Source organism: Corapipo altera, unplaced genomic scaffold (genome assembly GCF_003945725.1).
Source record: "Corapipo altera isolate COAL_440 unplaced genomic scaffold, ASM394572v1 23, whole genome shotgun sequence".
In the NCBI taxonomy this organism is placed as follows: domain Eukaryota; kingdom Metazoa; phylum Chordata; class Aves; order Passeriformes; family Pipridae; genus Corapipo; species Corapipo altera.
This window is the reverse complement of record NW_020884878.1, coordinates 18,493,979-18,516,531: the sequence shown is the minus strand read 5'-3', so window position 1 is coordinate 18,516,531 and position 22,553 is coordinate 18,493,979. Positions and strand designations below refer to the sequence as shown.

Sequence of the window (22,553 nt, the reverse complement as noted above, 5' to 3'; positions counted from 1 at the left end):
GGTGTGGGGTGGAGGAAGGTCAACAAGAGAAGATGGACTGACATATGTTTTCATGTGGCAAAAGCAAATGTTGGAAAAATATTTAAAACACTAATAGCAGCTTAAAAAAAAAAAAAGTAGGTGAGTTATGCTGAGAGACTACAAGTATTTCTGAACTGCATTTTAAAGAAATTGTTAGAGATGTTAAAAGATACAACTGTCACTCTGATCATCAAATGATGAAAACACTGGCAGCACAGTAGGTAGGCCATTGAAAAGGAAAGTGCAAAAACCAATGAGAAACTGGTAAAAACAGGAGCAAATAGGAGTGTCACACCAAAAGGGACGAGTAGGAATTTTTGTCTTGTGTACTGTAGGGGATGGAATAAGGAAAGCGCAGGTGAATCTGCACAGACAAAATTCAGGTGGCCCTATGAAAGAAGTAAAAATTTCTGTGAGACAGTCATGTGAAGGACGCTGCAAAAATTTGAGAGTGAACTGGCTTAAAATAGAGATAAGAAGGATTTCTTAAAGTTAATGGAAAGATATGGACTGTTGTTAGCATAAGTCAGACTGGTCTGCCTTTCTAAATGTCATATTTGGCACCCTTCATACAAGCCATATGGACAAATCAATGATAGTTTACAATTCTAAGCACCTGGCTGTGTGGGGACATGGTAGGTATTATTTTGCTGCTGGGCTTCCTGCATGAATGTAATAGGAATTATTTTAATTTGTTTTTTTATAAGGTTTCCCAGCAGGAAGGGAAGGTAGGACAGATGGAATCATCTTGAGAACCTAATTTGTTCTATGCACTGCTATTTATGTCATTCTGTGTAAGTTTAGCTGAGGCTTAGTGGAAAGAGTCTTATTGAATAATGAGGTTTTGTAAAGAATAGGAAGGATCTTTGTGCCAAGTGCTTAGTAAAATTAGAATCATGATGTGGGAACTAGGGATACTTGCAGAATTTGGAGATATACCAGAGCGGTTGGATTTATCTATACTTCTAAAGATAAGCTGGGTTAAAGAGGAAGCAAGTTCTTTGTGAAGCTGGAGACATTTCTGTGCTACAGCCAGAGGGTATTCTGTAGTGAAACACTGAAAAAAGTATTTGTGCAGGAAGCCCAGTAAAGTTAGAGTTTTTCTCTAGCCTTTTGACAGCAGTGTAATTTTGTTCTCAGATAGGAGCCAGAGCTGCCAGTACATAGGCATATATTTTCTGTTTGTAATCAGTGAAATCATCTCTATTGTATTCAAGTGCTCCTTTAGTAAAGTAGCTCATCTAATAGGATGAAAAATTTCTGTAATATTCTCTTTGAGCAGCAGTTCTCACATGATGATGATTGTTATGGTAGTGGCAGGAAATGGTTTTTAAGAGAAGGTTACCTATCAGGAGATTCTAGAGGAAGTGAAGTTGTTGAGCTGTGGATTTGAAATGGAGGAAACCTTAGGAAGAAAGACTAAAGCCTTTCAACTTAGCATCATCTACAGCATCAGGCAAACCTGTTTGATTACTGGCATTTTTATTTCTTCTGCAAATGCTTGTGTCTCCTATCTTCTCTTCCAGATTGTGTAATTTTCTCTTACGTTTTTAAATCAGTTTTAATTAGACTTAACAGTGTTTCAGCTGGCACTCTCTATGTCTGTTTTATCTTTGGATCTTTCTGTACCAGTCACTGCAGTGTAACCTATTCTAGTGCAATGCCTGTTGCTTTTGCTGTTGCTTCATCTATAGATTACATAGCCACTTGCAATATCTAATTACACAGAGAGAATGAAATTCAGTTCCAATAGTCCTTACAAATAAAGATGCAACATGATCTTGCTATGGATTTTATTTGTACCTGAGTAGTATGGAATATTCCCCTGGACTTATCCAGCTTAAGATTTCTGTCATTTTTTTTTTCTGTCTAGATTAAAAGTACCCTCTGTGCATTCTTTGCTCAGTATAGAGCTAAAAAAATTTTAATTTGTTATAAATGCCTGAGACCTTCTCAGCTAGAGTCTCGAAATGCTATTTTTAATGAACTGAGCCTAAGGCTAGTACTTGAGAACAAGTTCAAAGATTTCAGTCTTGCTCAGATTTGAAGATTTTATAATCCTGATAATTTGAAGATATTTTGAATTCCTGTCCTTTTGTTAGAATTGGTCATGACTGCACATCAGGTTAAGAATAAGCATAGTGAAACTGTCTGCAAATTATTGATTTTCTAGTTTAAAAAAATTTGCATAATTATGCAAATTTGCGTGATGTCTATGTACATATACAGGATCTGTCTCTTAAGTGCAAGAAGTAGTAAGCTGACATCCTAGCAGTATAGTAACAAAAGAATAACAGGTGGTGAACTTTTCCCTGCAACATTTATCTCATCAGTGAATTACAGTTCTGTTGTTCTACTGTAGCTACACAATTAGAACAGAGAATCAGGGTTCTGGTACCATTGATGTGTGAATCTAAGTGTATTTGGAGCCTGTGGATGCTGGCTCTAGTGCCTCATGGGTGAGAATTTTTCTGTATGACATCCTGACTTTGCTGCTTTTGGGTATGTCTCATGTTTTCCTGGAAGGGGCCAGGGGTGTAAATGTTGGCGCCAACGCATGAATTGCTGTGCTAAAATCTAAGAATGTGAATGCTCACACTTCGTACTGTCTGGGGTGTGGACTCTTCAACAGCTGGAGTGTGGAATTGTGAATTCTGGCTGTGATACTCTGGAGTGTAGATCCTGTTGGGAATGGAGTCCTGGAATTTGAATGTAACGTTTTTTAATAAGAAAATAGAGATAGGAAAAGAGAAAAATCTGGATTCACACTGTCTCTACAGCGTACCCGTCCTCTGTCTGCCAGCGATGCTGAAATTAAAAGCTCGATGCCCTTAGGCAGGGAAAAAGCAACAGGAAAGCATACCAACTCTGTGGTAGGCCTGTCTATGGAGGAGGTAAGTAGACTATTATTTTGCTTTTATTTACCTTGGCTTTTATTCAGTATGTGGGGTTATTTACTCAACAAAGAGCAAGTACGTGTATATGAAAAACATGACAGAAGATGTATAATTTTAAAACCAGAATTGCTTCCTTTTACTGCTGGTACTGTCCTTGCCCTCAATTATGCCAGGTATAATATATGCTTGAAGCAGTGATAGGCTCCTTTGGAATTTAAACACAAGACAAAATTGCTTAAGGATGTCACATGTTCCCAGCTCGTTGGCTGAAACTCAGAGATTTTTGTAAGGTTCATTTTTGATTTTATCTATTTTGCTGGCTATTTTCTTTCTTTTTTTTTTCCAGATAAAAGTTCTTAGGCGAGTGAAAGAGGAAAATGAACGGAGAGGAGGCTTCATCCGGATATTCCCTACCCCATTAACATGGGACCTTTATGGGTAAAACTAACAGTCCAGTAAGATAGCACTAAAGCTCTGTGTTGGGTATATGTAGATCAGCCATCCTGGTAATCAAAAAGACATATTGAAAGTTTTGGTAGAGCTTATTTTAGTGTTGAGGAAGCTTTTTTCTGATCCCTTGTTTTTATCAGCTGCTGCTTTGCCTAACTACATCCCATGGAAAGCTGTCAAGAATTGCTTCTGGTGTTGCTTTTCTGTTAGAATAAAAGTGTCTTCCCTTCAGATAATCCATTATGGCTATCTACTTTTATGTCCTAGAGCTGCATACTATGTACTCTTGTCATTAGACCCTAAATACCATACAGGACTCACTCACTCTGAAAGTGATACTATGTTAGACTTTTCTAATTTTATTTTTGCAATCTGTAATGTTTTCTGTCTCTTGCATCACCAGGAACTTTAGCTGAAAAACGATAGCTCTCCTCTTTTCCTCTTTTCTCTTATGGTACAGCATGTAGTCTGAATCCAGTTCTGGGATGTTTTTTACAGGTCACTTATTTCTGTGTTATGCTGCCTTTCATTGTGTTGAGCTCTGTCTTGATAATCCTGAATTTTGTTTTTCTAGATCCTTTTTAGAGCACAAGACATCAATGAACTACATGCTGGCTACACGTTTGTTTAAGGACAGGTAGAAAGCTTTTCTGTTTGGGAGCGAGGTAAAGGGCTTGAACATCATGAAAAGGATTGATTCATCACTTATCCAATGTTATAAACATCAGTCTGTGATTTACAGGGGTGGTGATAGTTGCTCATCTTTTTTGTGCGTGTGAGATGGCTGTGGAGGTTTTTCATATTTACGTGTTGTACTTCTGAATCCAGGGGCACAAAGGACAATGCACAAGTCATGGGAATCACTGGAGTACAAAGATTACTATAGACATGAGAAAACTTTAGGCACATAGGTTTCACTATGAAGGGATTATAGGTCTTTGCTTACCTTTTGTGTCAAATTTCAAGTTACATTAGAGCTTGTCCTCATGTAAAGTAAGCACTGAAATTGACTCCTCCAATGGTTTAGTATCCTGTGTCTCGATCTGTGCAAGCATGATTTGATGCATCTTTCTCTGGACTTTGCTTGGGTGGAAAAGACAGTTCATGCCTCTAGCTGAAATTCCATTGAGAGTTGTGCGCAGTATCTTTCACTCTGTTTAATGCCCTTCCTTCTCAATAGTTTTTCTTACCCAAATTTGAGATCCACTATAAAGTAATTACTAGGTAAGGATAAGGAGGCTGCAAAAGGACACAATATTTACAGAAGCTCTTCCTGCATGAGCAGTGTACAATTTTTTTTTCTCTGTGTACATTCAGGGATGCGTCTAAAGAATAGTTCCAAATGACGCCTTCTCCAACTTAAACCTGACAAATGTAAGCATCAGTTCTAGTACAGCTGCTCAGATTTCCTCTTTTGGAGCTCTTTTTTTTTTTTTTTTCTCCTTTAACAGAGAACTCACAAGTGATTCTGTAAATTTGGTCCTTTCTTTGTACATATGAAAGACTATGTAATCCAGGCTGATACACAATGGAAGGTAATTTTTGATCTTTTTCCCTTTATAGGGGCAAGATTAAAAGAGACTTCATCACTGGAAGATCCCGGTAAATGGTGTCTTAATTAAATAACTTGTACTTTGTCGGACTTGTTCTAAATTTAGATTTGCATAACTTCATCCTTCAACCTGTGTGTCAACACCTTTTCTACCTGAAATCCATGGAAATAATTTTAGAAACATAAATACAGTGAGAAAAGAATATACCCATATGTGGAGAGCTCATGTTGGATTGGACCTTAAAATTGCTCTTCTTCCCGCTTTGGTATTCCTGCCATATTTATAAGCCTCATCATTGAGTTCTCTCAAAAGATCCTGTAGTGCATGAGTGTTTTGGGCTTTGTATACCCATATATTCATATACCCATACTTTGTTAGATCTAAAAGATAAATGAAGCAATAAGAATTTTCTGTTGATGTTTACACTTAAATCATAGAGAGCACTTTTCTGGAACTTTGTGTGCTGGCAGAAAGTTGTTACTCTTGTGTGTTTTCCTTAAGAAATCTGGCAGAGCTCCTTGTCCCTTGGTTTAGGCAGAACTTGTAGAAAGTTTGACATTTTCCACTTAGATTATATTAAAATTCTTATTTCTGACCAAACAGTGAAGAACAAGCTATCTACATAAATGGTTCAGATGACTGGACTGAGGTCCATGTGCTCTCTTTCCATTCCCCTCCATTATTTTGTACTCTTGCAATTCAGTTTTCCCTGTTAATTGTGCCTTGTAGTTGCTGCTGATTTCCAGCTGCTGATGGACAGATACTACTCAATCATGAAAGCATGACACTAGATAAGTGCATCCTGGGGCTTTGAGAGATGATGTTCTGTAAAGTACTTGCAAGACTCTGCAAACATTTGTAGGCTTAAATAGAGCAGAGTTAGACTGATGGTAAATATTTCTTCCCTGTATCAGGAAAGAAAGTTTCTTGAAGAAATTTGGTCTACTAAGTCTCTTGTATCATCAGGAAGAGAAATACAAAGAGAGATTGAGGGATGTCTCTGTACTATGCTTCCCAGAGCAGGTCTTAATGGAAGGCTCGATATGAGGATGGAAACTGTGGACTCTCATGCTCTGTTTTATGAGAGAAAACTTGTTTCGTTGGAGTTACGGAAGCGTCGGCGATGTCATGGCAAGGCTAGAGCAGCACAGATGAGATCATCAGGTATGCATGGCTAGGGTTTTAGATGAGCAACTAGTCAAAGGAAAGCAAGTAGGAGACTTACTCATTTGAAATGTGTGTGAATGGAGTTGTTCTGGTTTCAAGTGTTAATAGTTTTCACGTCATTCCTCTTCTGAGCTTCTTGTTTTATAGTGCCTAAAATTTCATTCCCACCTTTCCACATCATGTGTATATGATTAAAGGGAATCAGTACTTGCTTGGAGCTGAGCTTGTGGTTACATTTTGCGTAGAAAATTCAACTGTATATGTGCCTATGTAGTTCTCCAGCTTTTCAGAGAAAGATGGGACCTTGCAGGTTGGTTCTCCTGCATAGCAATGACTCTAAGCTGTTGGAAAGAGAAATCCTTCTTATCCAAGCAGATGTTAAAAAAACTTTAAAGGGTACAGAGGTGAATGATCCTCACAGGTGACTGTTCCTGAAACCAGTATCTAAACTCTTTCTAGCAGCTGTGTGATACTGACTACAGTGGGAGAGATTGTATGTTAGAAAATTATTTTTGCTGCTATTTTGAGGTATATGATCTTTACTGACATGTGGAAGTTTAGATTTGTAGCTTTGGTTTATTTGATACATAAAATACAAAAAATGAGTGTATATATATATTAAGTATGGGCCAGTACATGTCAGTAAACATGTAAGAACCAGGATAAAATACAGGAAAATACCTTTGTCTCTTTGATTTTGTGGTTTTGTTTTTTTTTTTCATTTGTAAAGTTAAAACAAAAGTCTTGGTCTGTCTTCTCTGATATTGGGAAAATGGGCTCTTCAGCTGTTCAGTGCACAAGCAGAAAGACAGAAAGGATAATATAGGGCAGTATATTTAAGATTATGTTCTATAATGGTGGTGTTCTGTCCTTCTAGCAGAAAAGAGTGTTAGGGGTAAACCAAAGGAAAGTCCTTTCCACTTTTTTTTTTTTTTTTTTAACTAGCATAGGTGATTTCTCCTCTACTACAGGCACATCAGAATCAACAAAGCTGTCCCTCAAGTCAGACACAGAAGGTGAGGAGGAAGAGGAGATGGATGCAGATGAAGATGAAGAGCTAGATAGAACCGTTTACTCTGTTTCGGACACCCAGGTGAAAAACAAGCCAAAGCTCTCTGACTCAGTGAAAACTGCTTGTAAGGAGAGGTTGCCAAAAAAACTTGACAAGAAAGCTGGAGATGGCGAAGAGCTGTTTCTGCAAAAACTACACTCAGAATCTCAGTTTAACTTGCTTCAGATTCTTCAAAAGCATGGAAACCTGAGGTGAGAGGTAGCTGCATTTTGCCTTTAGCTTTGACTTGCAGCTAATACTGTTTAAAATACAGAGTATGTACATTTAGTACCACGTTTTAACTCTGAAGTGTTAAGGTGTTAGAAAAGGGGCCTGGATTTTTGTCTTACTGTGGGCTGCCTTAACAAGTTGTTGGCACAGAAGGGAGATTGTTGCCAAGTCTGACAGTTTACCTAAATGCCTGACCTGCTGGATCAGTAGAAAGCATAACTCATAGTTTCCATTGCTATTCTTTAGTCTGGTGATGTAACCTGGATTTTTTTGTCAATTCAGACTTCTGAAATGCCTCTGTCTTAATGCAAGATGCCTGCTACTGAATTCTAAAATTTGTCTTCTCATTCTTTGCATTTGCCATGAAGTGGATATAGATATATGTTAAATTTTCCAAGAACACTTGGGTAAGAATATGTCAGTTCTGATCTCAGTGCTTTCTCTCCATAAAATTAGTTTTCTCATTTTTGTTTTTGATAGAATTTTTACCTCTGATAGTAATTTCTGCTCAAGGTCATTGCCTGCTTGAGAGCAAGATTAGGAGGTCATTTGAGAGTGACTAATTACTCATTGCATGTTGTTGAATATGACGTTGTGGAACAGAGTATATTCTGATGCCTGGCTCTGTTGCTTGGAGAAAAGAGAGGTACTGGAGGAGATTTTGTGGAGTAACACCAACCAGGGTCCTGCTAGATGTTTTGAAGTTTGATCCTCCACTTTAATGTGGATAGAAGAACTGTCTAATTGCAGATGGACAGAAAGGCTAACAAGAAAGACTGATCATGTATATCTGTGTAAGAGGATGTAAGACAAGAAGCAGTATTATGTTTTCTGTGAAAAATGTCCAAAAGTAGAGCAAATAAATGCATTTTGTTGTTGCTTTCTCAGTTTAGTTTCTGATAGAAATCATGGATTATCCAGTGGATTTGGGGATTATTCTGATGTCTTATTGTGCAAGGGCATTTGTTCTTCTGACAGGGAAAACTCTTGAAACCTGTTTTGAGGATGAACATAGCAATGCTGTGTCTATATCTACATATATATAGAAGTGACTCCTGCCAAGAATGTCTGATGTTCCTGGCAGAATCTTGCTCAGCACCCAGCACTGTTGGGATTCCCCACAGAGATGTGTAAGGCTTGTGGTTGACCTCATGTTCCAAGATTGTGCTGGGCTTGGCCCCATCTGATCTGTCATTGATGAAAGCTCTGCTTGTGGATTCAACAGAGGAGCTGAAGTAATGAAATTTTTATTCAAGAGAAACCAGGCCTGTTTTGGTCAGTTTTTGTAAGTGGTAGGACTTCCTTCTCCTTTAGTCAGCCTGATGAGGAAATTTCTCCATCTTCCACACGTGGGGTGTTACTGATAAAGAGGTGACGGTCAAATGAAACTTGTTCCCCCAACTGTGCCATTTCCAAAAGAATAAAATGAAAAGGGATTTATATATTTCTGCATTTAAGACCTCAGGTTTCAATATCCCACACTTGATAGGAGATGCCCTGTTATACAAGGACCTTCTTCAGTTTTTAGTCATAGAAGTATCAGGTGCAGGCAAAGAACTGTATCATTGTGCTGATGCTGATAACAGAGGCTCCTTAATTTCTAATTGAACTCCTGATCATGAGATGATTGAGTTGCACCTAAAACAAACCTGGCAACCCTACGGACCTCTGAGAGGAAGAGCCTTTTCTGATATAGTGTGACCTGATGTAGACAGTGTTGGTTCTTAGCTAGGATTCAGAGTGTTCTCCTCATGTTCCACACATGGGGAAAAAGAAGGTATGTGTGGTGACTAGCAGCATACGGAGTTCAGATGTGTTACAAGGCCTGCTGTGCATTCTGGAGTTCACTGAAGTTCCTGGAAGGCAGGAATTGTAACCAGGTATTTTCATCAGGTTTTAGTTGTTAGTACAGGTACAGCTATCCACAGAGGATGTTAGTTTGAGACTCTTGTGAACTTATCATTTGCTTAGCCTCTCTTTGGCCTGGTAGGGTGTTCCAGAAGCATCAAAAGTTGGTGATTAAGCAGATGTATGGATACTTCCAACGTATTTTATTTTAACTTCAATTCTTACCAAAAGTGATGCATTGATCACTCTCAGTGCTACTATTTTGTATGATTTCTGTGGAACACTGTAAACCAGAAAGGCTAAATTGCTGCACAGTTTTTAGTGCTATTTGAGAGACTCAGGTACATGGAGTTATGAGGATCATGTGTGAATATTCCTAAGAAGCAGAGAACAAGTAGAGAAAATATGGTGAGGTTCCTCAGGAATCAGTCTGAACCTGATTTTAATAATCAAGACAAGAATGACACAAAATGTAGAAATGTGCTAATGAAATTTGATGATGGAAAAGATTTGGGAGTTATTACCATGAGAGAAAAGTAATGGAATAAATATGAGAAAAACTGGATGGCCTTGAGGATAGGAATAATATAACTTGAATGAAATTCAGTAGCATCAAGTTGCAAGGGCATGCTTTTAAGAACTAATAATTTGCAGCAAAAATTCTGTCGACTGGATGTTCATCAACTGGAAATTAATTATAAGGAAAAATATCTCGGATGCTGGTTGATCACAGGACGTTTGCAGAGCTCTAGCTCACACATAAAACCACCAAATGTGGTTTAGGGTATATCACTTGACATACTTCTGAGACTTCCTGTGGAGTATTGTATACAGACACTATCACTCATATTCCTGGAAGGTAAATTGTGACTGGAGCAGGCAGGGGTGAGCTGTTAATCTCATCGTGCCACCAGTGTGGGTGCTTTGTTAGAAGACACTGAAAGGTGTGGATAGTTCACCCTAATAAAAATGAAAACTATGAAGGGATGTAATTGCTGTGCATAAATACATTGAAAGTGGAGAAAGAATATAAACTGCTCATGAATGAAACTGGGCTGGGTAGTAAAAGAAGGTTCCTAATTACAAAACCAGTAAGTTCTGGAGTGGGTAGAGGCCTTTCCCAAATCTTCATTCGCGAAGCCCAGCCATGAATTACAAAACTAGTAAGTTCTGGAGTAATATTCCAGGAAAGTAATGGATGAAAAAGTCTAGTTTATTTTGAGATGAAACTCGATAATTTATTAGAAAATGTTAGGACATTGCCGGTGATAGAAAGAGGAATGAATCTGTCACTGACACTAAAACTGCTACATCCTTATGAAAAGCTTCTAGCAACTATGGGGAAAACTATGAGGAAGAGCAGAGGCTGCGAGAGGAGAATGCTTGAGGATAGGGTTTAGACCATGATGACAATGAACAGAATTAGGTAAAGCTTTCAGCAATTTCTCTCACAACAAATGCGTATGCTAAAATGACTGCCATTGTGAGGGAATGAGAAGTGATGTGTCACTCCCAGTTCTTTCCTCAGTTCATGCTCACAGCTTCCCAACATGTTCGGCCAGCTGCACAGCACATTTTGCTGATGTTCTTTCATTCTTCAGTGGTGCCTTGCTCAATGAAATTTGGCTTGTGTCCCTAGGCCAGCAGGGGAGGAGCTCACTTTCACAGATTTAATTCTTTCATTTCTGATGGGAATTACAGGGCCTTTGTTATAACTCTGGCACCAGTACCAAGCCCTTTGTTTATTTTATGGTCTGTTGTTGTGGTGTTCAAAATGTTTGTGAAGACAGAGGCCCAGCAGAGCCTTGAATTTGGTTTAAAAATACACAGTTTTGCTGATGTTCATGTTACTGCCTTTTGGAGAAGAGTAACTAAGGCTGTAAAAGGCAGGAAGAGCATTCCATTTTTAGAAATGATCTTAGAACTTAAGAGTGTCTGCTGTCTTTTATATCTCCTGCAATACCTATCCCACCTTAGTGAAGGTCTGCTTGAAAATGCTGGTGGGGGTGAAGGGGTCCCCCTTTGTTTGAGCATCAGCATTAGTGCACCTAGGAGGTCCTTGCTGACTGCACTTTGGACCATAAGCTGTGCCTGACTGCTGTAATTCTTCCCATTCCTACTCTGAACACAGCTGATTGATCCTTTCGGCCCACAGCAAAGTGCAAGCCCGTACGGCTTTCTCTGCCTATCTACAGCATGTTCAGTTCCGACTGATGAAGGAGGCTGGTGACCAGATCCAGAATCCTGCCTGGGCTGCCAAAGAGGATGAGCAAATGGTAAGAAGCTTTGTGTTGGCCAGATTGAAAAGCCAAGCTGAAATCTGCCTTGAGGATTTTGAGGTCTGTTCCCCTCGTTGCAAGAAGTCCAACTGAGATGGTGGTTGTCTATCTTTGTCCAGCTACCAGTGCTGTATTTTTAATGTACAGATAAGGAAGGACTGCTGACTGACCTCAGAGCAATGATAGAGTACACAGCTCTTAGTGACTGGAGTGTGATTGGCGTTCACACTGCTCAGATCTTTTACTAGTTCTCCTCCATTGGAGCTTACCTGCTCTTGAATTCTTCTTTTAAAAATTCTTTAAGATGACTTGTCAGGATCTGGTTTCTACTGCAATAAGCAAAATATACATCTACTCAAATGGAACAGGTACCCAGTTAAACTTTTTCTCCTATGCAATGTTTTACTGTATCCAGACATCTGCCCTTAGGAATCTTCCTTGCATTCTAGGTAGAGGAAATTAAAGTAAAAGCCACTGAGAAGAGAAAATAAAAGTGATTAATTTTTTTAGGCAGTGTTTTAAGGCCCTATATTTGATGTGTATGCATTTTAAAGAGTGCAGCAAGCCCAGATACACTCACAAACCTTCCTAAAAGAGCTTTGTACAATAGGCTCTTGAGCTTTCTGCATATTCAAGTGTACTTTCACTGAGTGCATGTTGTAGGGAAACAGCCAGTGCAGTTCAGAGATAAAATTGCATGTCAAGAATAATCAGTCAACTCAGTGGAAAATGTTACCTCTGCTCTTTCCAAGTGGAAATTAAAACTGGATTTTGAGAGTCACTTTGTCTGCTGTACTGTGAAAAATAATGTTTAAAATAACAGATCAAACCAGCCTGGAGTAATGGCAGTGAGAGGCGAGCTGTGAAATCCAATAGTTTGGCTGTGAGGCTGCTCATTTATGCATTAATAGAGCTCCTAAGCAAAAGCAAATCCAGAGGGGAGACAGAAAGGGTTCAAAACACCCACAAGATGCATCTTGACTTAGGATCTGCCTTGCCATATGTTTTCCCCACCAGAGATCAAATAGACATGGTGAGGGATTGGAATTACACAGCTGTAAATGTAGTCATATATTACTGTGGAGAGGATGTGGCAATAGTATATATGGTTTTGTAGAGCTATACTAAAAACATGTATTGCAGAATGCTTTTGTCTGCCAGTTTTCTCAGGACGATATCTTTTGTTCTTGCCACTCATTAGCTGCTGTAGTACCTCTATTCTCTTCTCCCCACATCTTGCAGATGGTCCATTGTTAACTCCATCTCTCTTGCTTACAGGAGCTGGTGATCCGCTTTCTGAAGCGAGCTGCCAGCAATCTCCGTCAGTCCTTGAGGTTGCTGCTCCCCAGCCGTCGTTTAGGACTAAATGATCGTCGTCGTATCCTGGCTCGCCAGCTGGGCGAGTTCATAATCTGTTATAACAAGGTGACTAATTTTTTTCTTAATTTTTCTTTTGGTAGATCTTTTGGTTTCTGTTCTCTTCTTCTAAAGTGTCTCCTGAAAGCTGTATCAAAGGCACTGTTCTGTCATTTACATGGCCTGCTTGCAGCTGTGCATCCAGTAATGGTACTTTGCTGTTCAAATTGTCAGGTAGACAACAGTATTAGTACATTATATATGCAGTCCAGTAATCATATGCATAAAAAGAGGTGCAGAAATGAAGGCGAATTTAATCGACAGTTTGCTCTTTCTTTGCCTTGTCTTCGATTCTAGTGCTTTGTAATGGCTCTTCCCACTTCCTATTTGTATGGTGTTTCTTTAGAGATAATTTTTTTGTACAGAACATTATGAAATATATATTTTACTATTTGTTTGATATATGGAGGGACTGCTACCTATCTGTAGTGAGGGGACTACTACCTATCTGTAGTAAGGGACTCTGTGTGCTCAGTGTTAAGGACACATAGGTCATAATTTAAATAATTTGCACATCTTTAGATGTAGAAGATGCTGTTCTTAGCATAGTGGTCTCATGTTACTCCTTGCTTTACAAGAGCAACTTCCCCTTTCCTTTGCCCCCTAGCATTTCTTTAGTGTTAGAACAAGTGTAATTGAAATTTTGCTTTGAGGCCTCCAAGCTTCTACTCATTAGGAGAGAGGATGTTCACTTACATTAGCTAGTCAGAATTGACATCTGGTAACTTGATCTGTCTAAGCAAGGTTGGTATGGAACCAAATCTGTTCCAGGGAGTGCCTTGTATGCCTAATGCTCACTGAATTACTGTGTTAGGAGTAACCACAAAACACTTGGGTGGCTCTGTGGTCAGTGAAGAATGCAGCTGCTTTGAATATAATTTCCCCTCAAATTGCATTTAAACATTAGGATTTTCTGCTAACTCTTGAGTAAATTCACAAAATAAAGCTGTGCAACTGGTAATAAATCAGTACGTAAACATATTTTCTCAGAACAAGTGAGAACATATCACTTGATGTTTTGGGGTATACACGCTTAAGCCACTGAGAGACTGTTAGGCTGTGAGGTTTTTTGATGTCTGATTCCAACATACAGACTTCTTTCATTGACTTGTAACTTCAGATTTAGTAGGGACTCCTACTAGCCACTATGTATCTTCTGTAATGACACTGAAGAAAAAAATGCTACTTCCAGCAAACTAAGTAAAAAGTATCACATATTGTCCAGAGAGTTACTTAAGTAGTGAAGGGTAGAGATATGTTCCATATTGTTTTTTTCTTCCCTGTCTTGAGTTATCTTTCAAAAGATGTATCTGACTTTTGTTCTGGGAATGCTCAGGGTACCAACAGGCAGAAATGAAGTGGAGATCTGGTCAGAGATAGCTTTTAAACTGGTATTGGTATTTTAGACAGGCCTGAAGCTTTTTTTTAACGAATAAAAATATTTGTATCAATACAACCACTAGTGTCAGCCAGTTCTACTGGTGTAAAAAAGATCATTTGTATCTGACAGCTTGCTCTCATTTTCACGTGCAAAGGCTTACCACTTACTCCAGTATATTTTAGTGTATAAGTGCATGTTTACCACAGGCTGTACAGTTTTACTTTCTTAGTTTTTGCTAAAGCAGGGTGGTTTTGGTATGTATATAAGCCCTCAGCAATTGGCTGCGTGACAAAAGAGATTAACTCAAGAGAAATACTAGTTTACAGTGGAAAATGTGGATGTCATCAATAGACATCCTTGATTCAGTTTCTTTATTATAATTTTATATTTTTTCCCTCCTTCCTGAATATCTGTCTACTTTTGGGGCAAATGCTCAAATAAAAGCTGTTTTGAGGAACTCTATTTGTGACATAAACAACAAAAGTAGAGAGGGGACCTAATATCTGTAAATAATTTTAATTTTTTTTTCTCCTCCTTATTTCCTTATGTCTCAGCAAAGAGTGTATTTGAAGGAACAGCATGTATTTATGAAGGCTCGATCTTTTCTCAGCAAATAAATTACGTCAGGTGGAAGAATTAAGAGTTTAGTGTATGCTTAGGATGCTGTCGCTGGGGCTCTCTTTATTTATTCATGCTCTTGCACATAGTGAAATACTTATAATTTGGCTCTTTGGAGTTGATGTTCTTTTTTTTTTAGATCCCATGGAAATGTTTTTTGTATTCTTGGAGCTGTAGATATGTCATGGAACATAGAGACACTTACTGATACTGCTTTTAACAGGAAACGGAGCAGATGGTTCAGAAAAGATCAAAAAAGAAACAGGAAGAGGAGGAGGAGGGAGTGAATCCTGAAGGTTTTCAGAACTTTATTACCAAAGCAAGGTAAGAATAGATTTTATTTGCTTTGATAAAGGATCTCCAAGCCCTGAAGGCGATGAGGTTATTCTAAAGATGATTTGATGGATCTAAAGGCCTTTAGATACCTTTACTGACTGTAGGACCTCTTCCTGCTGAGGAATAGAGAACTTGTCTTTTCTCTTGTCTTCCTTCCAGCAACCTAACCTCACTTGTAACATCAGCGTCTGGTGCATAGAGAAGGACACACAATAGATGTTTTGACCATTAAGTAGCTTCCCAAAGGACAGCAGTGGTTGCCCTGACCTGTGTAAATTTCAAATGGATGCTGGTGAACTAATGGTTTCCTTTTCTGTGATGCTGGAGTAAATATACGGCAATACTTTGGAAGGAGAATGAAACTGGAATTGCTGCTCAGATGATCTTGAGCTGCTGAGGCCAAACAGTAGTTATGGCTCTGATGCTTAAGTTTCTTCTCTTGTGCTTGCTCCCTCTCTTCAGGAAGTCTCCAGGTCTGGACTTTGAGATGAGCAAGGATGGGAGTTAGGCCTCTTATTTAGCCTGCTAAGGCAGTTCAGTGCAAACAGTTACTTTCACAATGAAAAAGCAGCATTTTCTGTCTCTGAGCTTTGTCTGCCTTAAAAGAGTCTAGTAGGAAGCACATTTTGAAAATAGTTAAGTATTGGAGAAGAGACTGAGGGGACACTTTGTTGCAGTGTACAACTTTCTCATGATGGGAAGAGGAGGGGCAGGCACTGATCTCTTCTCTGTGGTGACCAGTGACAGAATCCGAGGGAATGACCTGAAGTTGTGTCAGGGGAGATTTAGGTTGGGTATTAGAAAGGGTTTCTTCACCAAGAGGATGGTTGAGTGCTGGAACAGGCTCCCCAGGGAAGTGATCACAGCACCAAGCCTGACAGAGTTCAAGAAGTGTTTGGATGATACTCTCAGGCACATGGTGTGACTCTTAGGAATAGTCCTGTGCAGGACCAAGAGTTGGAGTCAATGATCCTTTTGAGTCGCTCTTAAATCAGCATTATCTGTGATTCTGTGAAGTATTCCTTAAGGCTTATAGCACTGCATAAAAACCAAGCGTTATTACAACCATCTGACTATGGAAAGGTCTGAAATTGTTCAGTGAACTGGAATTACTTTTCCTAAGTCTCTGATTCTTGAGCACAAAAAGTAATTCCTCTTGACTCCATTCTTTAACCCATGTATTACATACTTATATGGGCAATGACCCCTGTCAATATCTGGACAGGTAGAGTTTACCTGCCTTTTTGTGCCCATCTGTTTTCTCTTGGAAGATTGATGGTCAGTGCTACTTTTTCATGACCAGTTATGAAACCATTCTTTCTTCTTCTATGTTCAGATAGCGCTCTTGGTGAATGATTAGAAGTGGGTGATATCTGAGATGTTTTAACTAAGTTCAGGAGGTTTCACAGTCTCTCTTGATGATACGTTCTCATGAAAACAAGTAATTTTACCTTTTGCTAATATAATTGATGGAGTCATTACTGTAACAGATTTATAGGCTCCCAGAAAAATCTTGTTGATTTTCAGATGAAGATGTCTGACTACCGCACACCACAGGATCTACTCCTCTAGCTAGAAATGCATATTGCATAGGCCTATGGCATACTCTTGCTTCTCTGACCTTTCTGGCCATTAAAATGTCTACTGTGTCCTAGTGCAGGTCATTTTCCTTTTTGTCAGAAAAGCTAAGAGGTGGCTGTATGGGACAGAACTGCATACTCTTCTCCTTCCATGTTATTGGCTGTCATGCCATTGTGGCCTGATGACAGTCTAGGATGATGATGGAGATTTTTGCTGGATCATTTGCCTGAATGATAAAGAATGGTTTGCCAATGATCAGACAATTTCTGGTGATGATCTCTCTGTTTCTTATTAAGTATCAGGTATGTTTGAAAGCTCTGGTATCTGACAGAACTTGGCACTGTGCTTGAAGCTTAAATCAGTGAGCTAGTCATTTGGAGCAAAGAAGAGGGGATGGATTTCCACTTTGAGTGTTTGTTCTGCAGTACAGTGGAGAAAACGGGTGAACAATGTTGCTTCTTAATTGAGATTGTCTCATTGACTCTCTAACTTTGATACCACATGGATGGGATTGTGTTTAGTTACACATATGCTACGACCATTGATTCTAAATGTCCTTAGTGTATTGTAAAAGCATATACTTATACTGCTAACTTCACTTTAAAAGCTTACAGCACCTTTTCACCAACAACTTCTCATTCTTACATTTCCTTTTCACCTCTGTTCTCATTGGTTTGGGAGAAAAGGTGAACTTCGCAGCATGCCCTGAAGGTCCAAACTCCAATGTATTAGCTTTAGACATTGCTTTTACCAAAGCTCAGGCTAGCTAAGACTGGTTATATGTGTGATATACAGAGGATATTTTGAAGGATTCTAACTGCTGCTATTCTAATTTATATTCCTGTTTTATGTTTTCTTGTAGTGTTACTGGCACTATACTTTCTGCTTTTGGTGTTTGCTCTGCCATATAGCCATTCACTAGTGTTGAGGCAACACTATAAAGCAAAAGGAAAGCAAATCAAAACAATTAGAATTACAACTTGCATAAGCTCTAATAAGAATGGTCAAGTAAATGATACTGGTTTGGGACCAATAGATGTTTAGAATACTGGGGCAGTTGTACTTTCTTCTTGTAAAGAAAATGAGAAACATATGCAAGTTTTCTAAGTTTCACAGAAATATTGCCTGCTCTGTTCGTCCTGCAGTTTTGGCTTATTATCAAGCTTTTTCCTTCTCTTTCCTCTTCTTCCCCCACTGCTGAGTAGAAACTACTAATGATGACTATAAAACAGAGGCTGAGCTGAGTTCTCTTGTGAAAAGATAGCTGCTTGTTCTAAAGAGCACCTGGGGAAGATTCACAAATTTAACCGTGAATGGAATCTCTCGTGTTGACCTGATCTCCCCAAATGTGTTTGGAGTGTTCACTTGCTCTTTATTTATCCTGGGAAGGCTTGAATTTTCTACTGCATAAGAAGATGGCATTTCAGTGGGATTCTCAGGTTTAGCCAAGGCATGTTGCTTTCCTTCCGCTCTTACCCTGCGGAACTAAGCAAGGCATAAGCTTGTCTGGTCTCACCTTTTCTTTCCACTCACCTCTTGAGTCTCGTTATCACTTCTTGTCTTTTACATGAATGCAAAAAAGCTTAGCATTCTCACTCTACATCCATTCTTTTCTCTTTATTGTAGTGAAAGTGACCTGGAGGAAGTACTGACATTTTACACACACAAAAACAAATCAGCAAGTATCTTCCTAGGAGCAAAATCCACAAGCACAAAACACAGGAACAGCAGTCGCCAGACAGAGAAGCAGCCTCGAGGTGGTAAGTTTTGCAGGCAGTTCTGAGATGATGTTGCCAAGACAAATCCAGTTTAACTTCAGTCTGTGAAAAAAGAACAACCCCTCCATAATGTTATTCAGTTTTGAGGTTGCATATCTTTTTATTTTTAACTCACTGTTATGTGAAGACTAGCATAACTGCACTCCTAACTTTGTTGCCTGAAGTGAAATGGAATGAGTCTCGACTGGCAATTATAAGGAACTAGATATGGTGGGTCATGACTGAAATGAGAATGTGCAAAATGAAGCCTATAAGAATTAAAATGAACAGAGAATCCTGAAATCAAAGTAAAGGATGAAAGAAATCAAGGCCTGAATTGTGCTGCCTACAGTGAGCATACTGACTGGAGGGCTGAAACTGTATATTTGAGCCTGATTAGGCATTTCATGGAAGCAGGAACAGTGCCAGACATATATCCAGTAGTCCACACTACTGTACTTGACAGCTCAATTGTCATCAATAAAGCTGCATGATCTACAGGAAATATTAGCAAAAAAGTCTATTATGGCAAGGTTAATGCTGTAGTCTTGTTCTGATGATACCACAGTTTTCAATGTTCTACATCCTAACTCCTTGATTTTGTTATAGAGCATCCTGAGGTGGTGGCAAAAATAAAAGGTGATCATCCCAAAAGTTCAGTTGCAGATCTGCCTGCAGAAGGAGCACTAAAAGGCTATAAACACAAAGAAGTTAAATCAACCTGTAAGTGAACTGGCTTAAATCATCATCAAGAAAAAAAAATCAAAGACATATAGTGTTTTTAATACAGTTTTAGACAAAGGTTGGAACCTTTGGGTTCAAACTGAGAGATTCAAATGCCCAGTTTTGGGGAAGATTCTTCAGGTTTTACTTTTAAATGCAGTAGAAGATACTGTAAAGTGGGCACTAGGAAAGAGTTAGCTGCCCCTCTGTTGGGGGAAGATCTAGATATGGCAGGCCTTGAAAGAGGATATTTATTATGTAGAGCCTTTTCTTGTCTGCTGGTAGATAAGGTTATTTTGGCTTCAGTGTGTCTGAATAGAGGCATATGTGTGTTGGTATTATCGAAGGATTTAAAAAGCAGCTTTTTCTCATATAGTGCATTCATTATCTTTCTGTAGTTCCAGAAGGACCCACCTTCTCTTTAAATGCTGAAGTGAAATTACCTCGATGCAGCCGTTCTAGTGCTTCTTCCTCTGTTTCTGGTGCAACATTCCAGAGAAGTACCAGTTCCTGGGTACCGTCTCAGCCTGCAGCCTCTGAAAATTCGCAGGTGGATGGTCACCATTCATTGCCGGCTCCTCCAGTTGCTCCCAGGCTGACTCAGTCCCCACCCCCACTACCCTCCTTGCAGAGCACAGCTCCTGACAGCTCTTCTGTCTTCACAAACCCAGTGTCCAGTGAGACTTGTAGCCTTGCAGGGTTACATCGTTGTCGTCCCGGTAGTTACACCATTGGCCCATTCTCGTCTTTTCAGAGAGCTGCTCAGATCTACAGCCAAAGATTGTCCCGACCATCCTCTGCAAAAGTCGGTGAGTGTTCTGGGATGCATAATAACCTGCTAGTTGAGTACAGAGATGTTCTGGAGTAGGTAAAAATTTTATGTTTCCAGAATTGAATTTTGTTGAATGGTGCTAAATTTCTCACAGGAAGTAGGATTGCAGGATGCAGCCCTTGTTTTGCCAGAGATACCCTTTTATTGACCAGATGAACAGGAGATCATAGAATCATTTAGGTTGGAAGAGACCTTTAAGATCATTAAGTCCAACAATTCCTTCATCAAGTCTTACCAAGTCCCCCACTAAACCATGTCCGTAAAAGCCCCATCTGCTTGTCTTAAATACCTCCCTGGATGGTGACTCAGCCGCTTCCCTGTGCAGCTTGTTCCAGTACTTGACGACCCTTTTGGTGAAGAAATTTTTCCTAGTATCCAATCTAAACCTTACCCAGTGCAACTTGAGGCCATTTCCTCTTGTCGTGTTGCTTGTCATTTGGGAGAAGAGGCCAACACCTATCTCACTACAACCTCCTTTCAGGTAGTTGTAGAGAGTGATAAGGTCTTCCCTCAGTCTTGTGCTTTGAACTCAGCCTTTGAACTTGTTCAGAAAGAGCTGAGAAATTAAATATTGTCTGTTTTCTTTATTATATTACTGAAATAATTTCACTTTAGTGATTTTAAATGATTTTAGTGATTTTAATATTTTTTTTATTAGCAGAAGCCCTGTCCGCTCTATGTGCTGTTCTTAGTTCTTTGCCTGTCTATCAAGCAGAAATCTTGTAATGAAAACTTGTAGGTGTTGAATACTTAAAGGCGTGTCAAGACCTCCAAAAAAGAAAGATCTGAATGACTCGTTACTGAAACTCATTCTCTAGGATGTTTCAGCACTGCCATATCCAAGAGTATCCTAAAACCACGATTTAGAGACTTCTCATCTATCATGCTGGGGTAGAACACAGTTGAGCAATGGAAATTTAGAGTGTAAGGAATCTGAAGGGTAGAAGAAATTGTAGGAATTTGGGTGCAGACTATAATCTATTTGGAAAGTTTTGGGAACCACACGTAGGCTTAGAACTTGGTCCTGATAATACCTAATTTTTTGAATTTTGAATGATGGTATGTATTTGTTTTAGGTTGTGTGTCAGGGTCAGCGCATGTTCACTAGAGTTGCTATATATAATAACAACAGAATCACAGAATATGTAGAGTTGGGAGGGACCCTCAAGGATCATCGAGTCCAACTCTTGGTCCTGCACAGGACCAACCCTGAGAGTCACACCACGTGCCTGAGAGTATCATCCAAACACTTCTTGAACTCTGTCAGGCTTGGTGCTGTGATCACTTCCCTGGGGAGCCTGTTCCAGCATTCAGCTACCCTCTTGGTGAAGAACCTTTTTCTAATATCTAACCTAAACCTCCCCTGATACAACTTCAGGCCATTCCCTCAGGTCCTGTCACTGGTCACCACAGAGAAGAGATCAGTGCCTGTCCCTCCTCTTCCCCTCAGGAGGAAGTTGAAGACTGTGAGCTTTCTGGCATTAAAATAAATCTTACTTCCCAGCTGAACAGCTTACTTGAAGAGATCCATTTGCCTTTAGGAAAAATGTTATAGATTTAACTTAGGTAACACCAGCCAGTGTTCTCTGGAATTGGTTGCCACTAGATATATTATAATAAAGGGGATACAGGTCTGAAGTTGATAACTGCTCATAGAGGCAATACCCATGAAGAACAGAGGTATTCTGTGTTCTTCCTAGTGGCATATCTGCTTTTGTGTCTCTGTGATCAGCAAGCTGAATCTGACATACCACTGGGTAAGCATATCAGAATGTTTGTTTGATAGGTTTGTGCCATCGCAGTTCAAGTGGGCAGCGTGTGGGCTCAGCCAGGATGCAAAAAGAAGCCGAATATACTTCCCAGAGCAAATGTCATGGCCCCAGTATGGCAGCAGCAGAACTGCAGCAGCTGATGGAAAAGCAAGCAACCTGTCAGTATTCCCCACCAAGCCACGTCAGTCTCCTTACACAGCAGGTACGTAAGCACTAAAGCTGGAGTCCCTGTGCAAGAGAGAAGTTTGTTGCAGGCTTCTGTGTCAGCACTGGACTGGGATGAGACATGCTGTAAGGAGTAAATCTCATGAAAATTGGTTTCTGTCATCTTGTTGTTTTGAAGTGTTTACAGTAACCAAAATTTCAGTTTTCTGTGAGATTACAAGAATGTTGCTGAAGTCCTTTTATAGGAGAAAGTGAGACTGAGCAGAGAATTAGAAAATATGTTATAAAAATGAAATCCATGCCTTGTCTTGTTAAACAGGAAAACCAAGACTTTTCAGATTTGGGCTTCCATGCAATTTGCTTCCTCATTACCTCAACGTCATCACAGTGCTGGGAGTGAAAGTCTGCGGAATGGGTTCTGATGTAAATTCTATATTCCAATAACATTTTAAAGACATAATGAAGTACTTACTAA

General features: G+C 39.4%; 1 protein-coding gene across 10 annotated transcripts in view; it reads left to right on the top strand.

The window, feature by feature from the left end:
• TTLL5 (tubulin tyrosine ligase like 5) overlaps positions 1-22,553 on the top strand; it is a 131,861-nt gene that overhangs the window by 41,768 nt on the left and 67,540 nt on the right. For 8 of the 10 annotated variants that reach the window (XR_003526705.1, XR_003526706.1, XR_003526707.1 and 5 more), the window contains exons 17-29: positions 2,802-2,915; positions 3,265-3,356; positions 3,943-4,005; positions 4,932-4,970; positions 5,940-6,085; positions 7,039-7,351; positions 11,374-11,494; positions 12,776-12,922; positions 15,136-15,236; positions 18,456-18,589; positions 19,196-19,309; positions 19,708-20,118; positions 21,928-22,115. Coding sequence is in view for 7 of the 10 variants with exons in the window: in XM_027637665.1 (XP_027493466.1) it covers positions 2,802-2,915; positions 3,265-3,356; positions 3,943-4,005; positions 4,932-4,970; positions 5,940-6,085; positions 7,039-7,351; positions 11,374-11,494; positions 12,776-12,922; positions 15,136-15,236; positions 18,456-18,589; positions 19,196-19,309; positions 19,708-20,118; positions 21,928-22,115 (1,983 nt within the window). In the remaining 3 variants the exon portion in view is untranslated. The remainder of the gene's footprint in view (positions 1-2,801; positions 2,916-3,264; positions 3,357-3,942; positions 4,006-4,931; positions 4,971-5,939; positions 6,086-7,038; positions 7,352-11,373; positions 11,495-12,775; positions 12,923-15,135; positions 15,237-18,455; positions 18,590-19,195; positions 19,310-19,707; positions 20,119-21,927; positions 22,116-22,553) is intronic. The other 2 variants (XM_027637667.1, XM_027637663.1) reach the window with 1 other exon arrangement.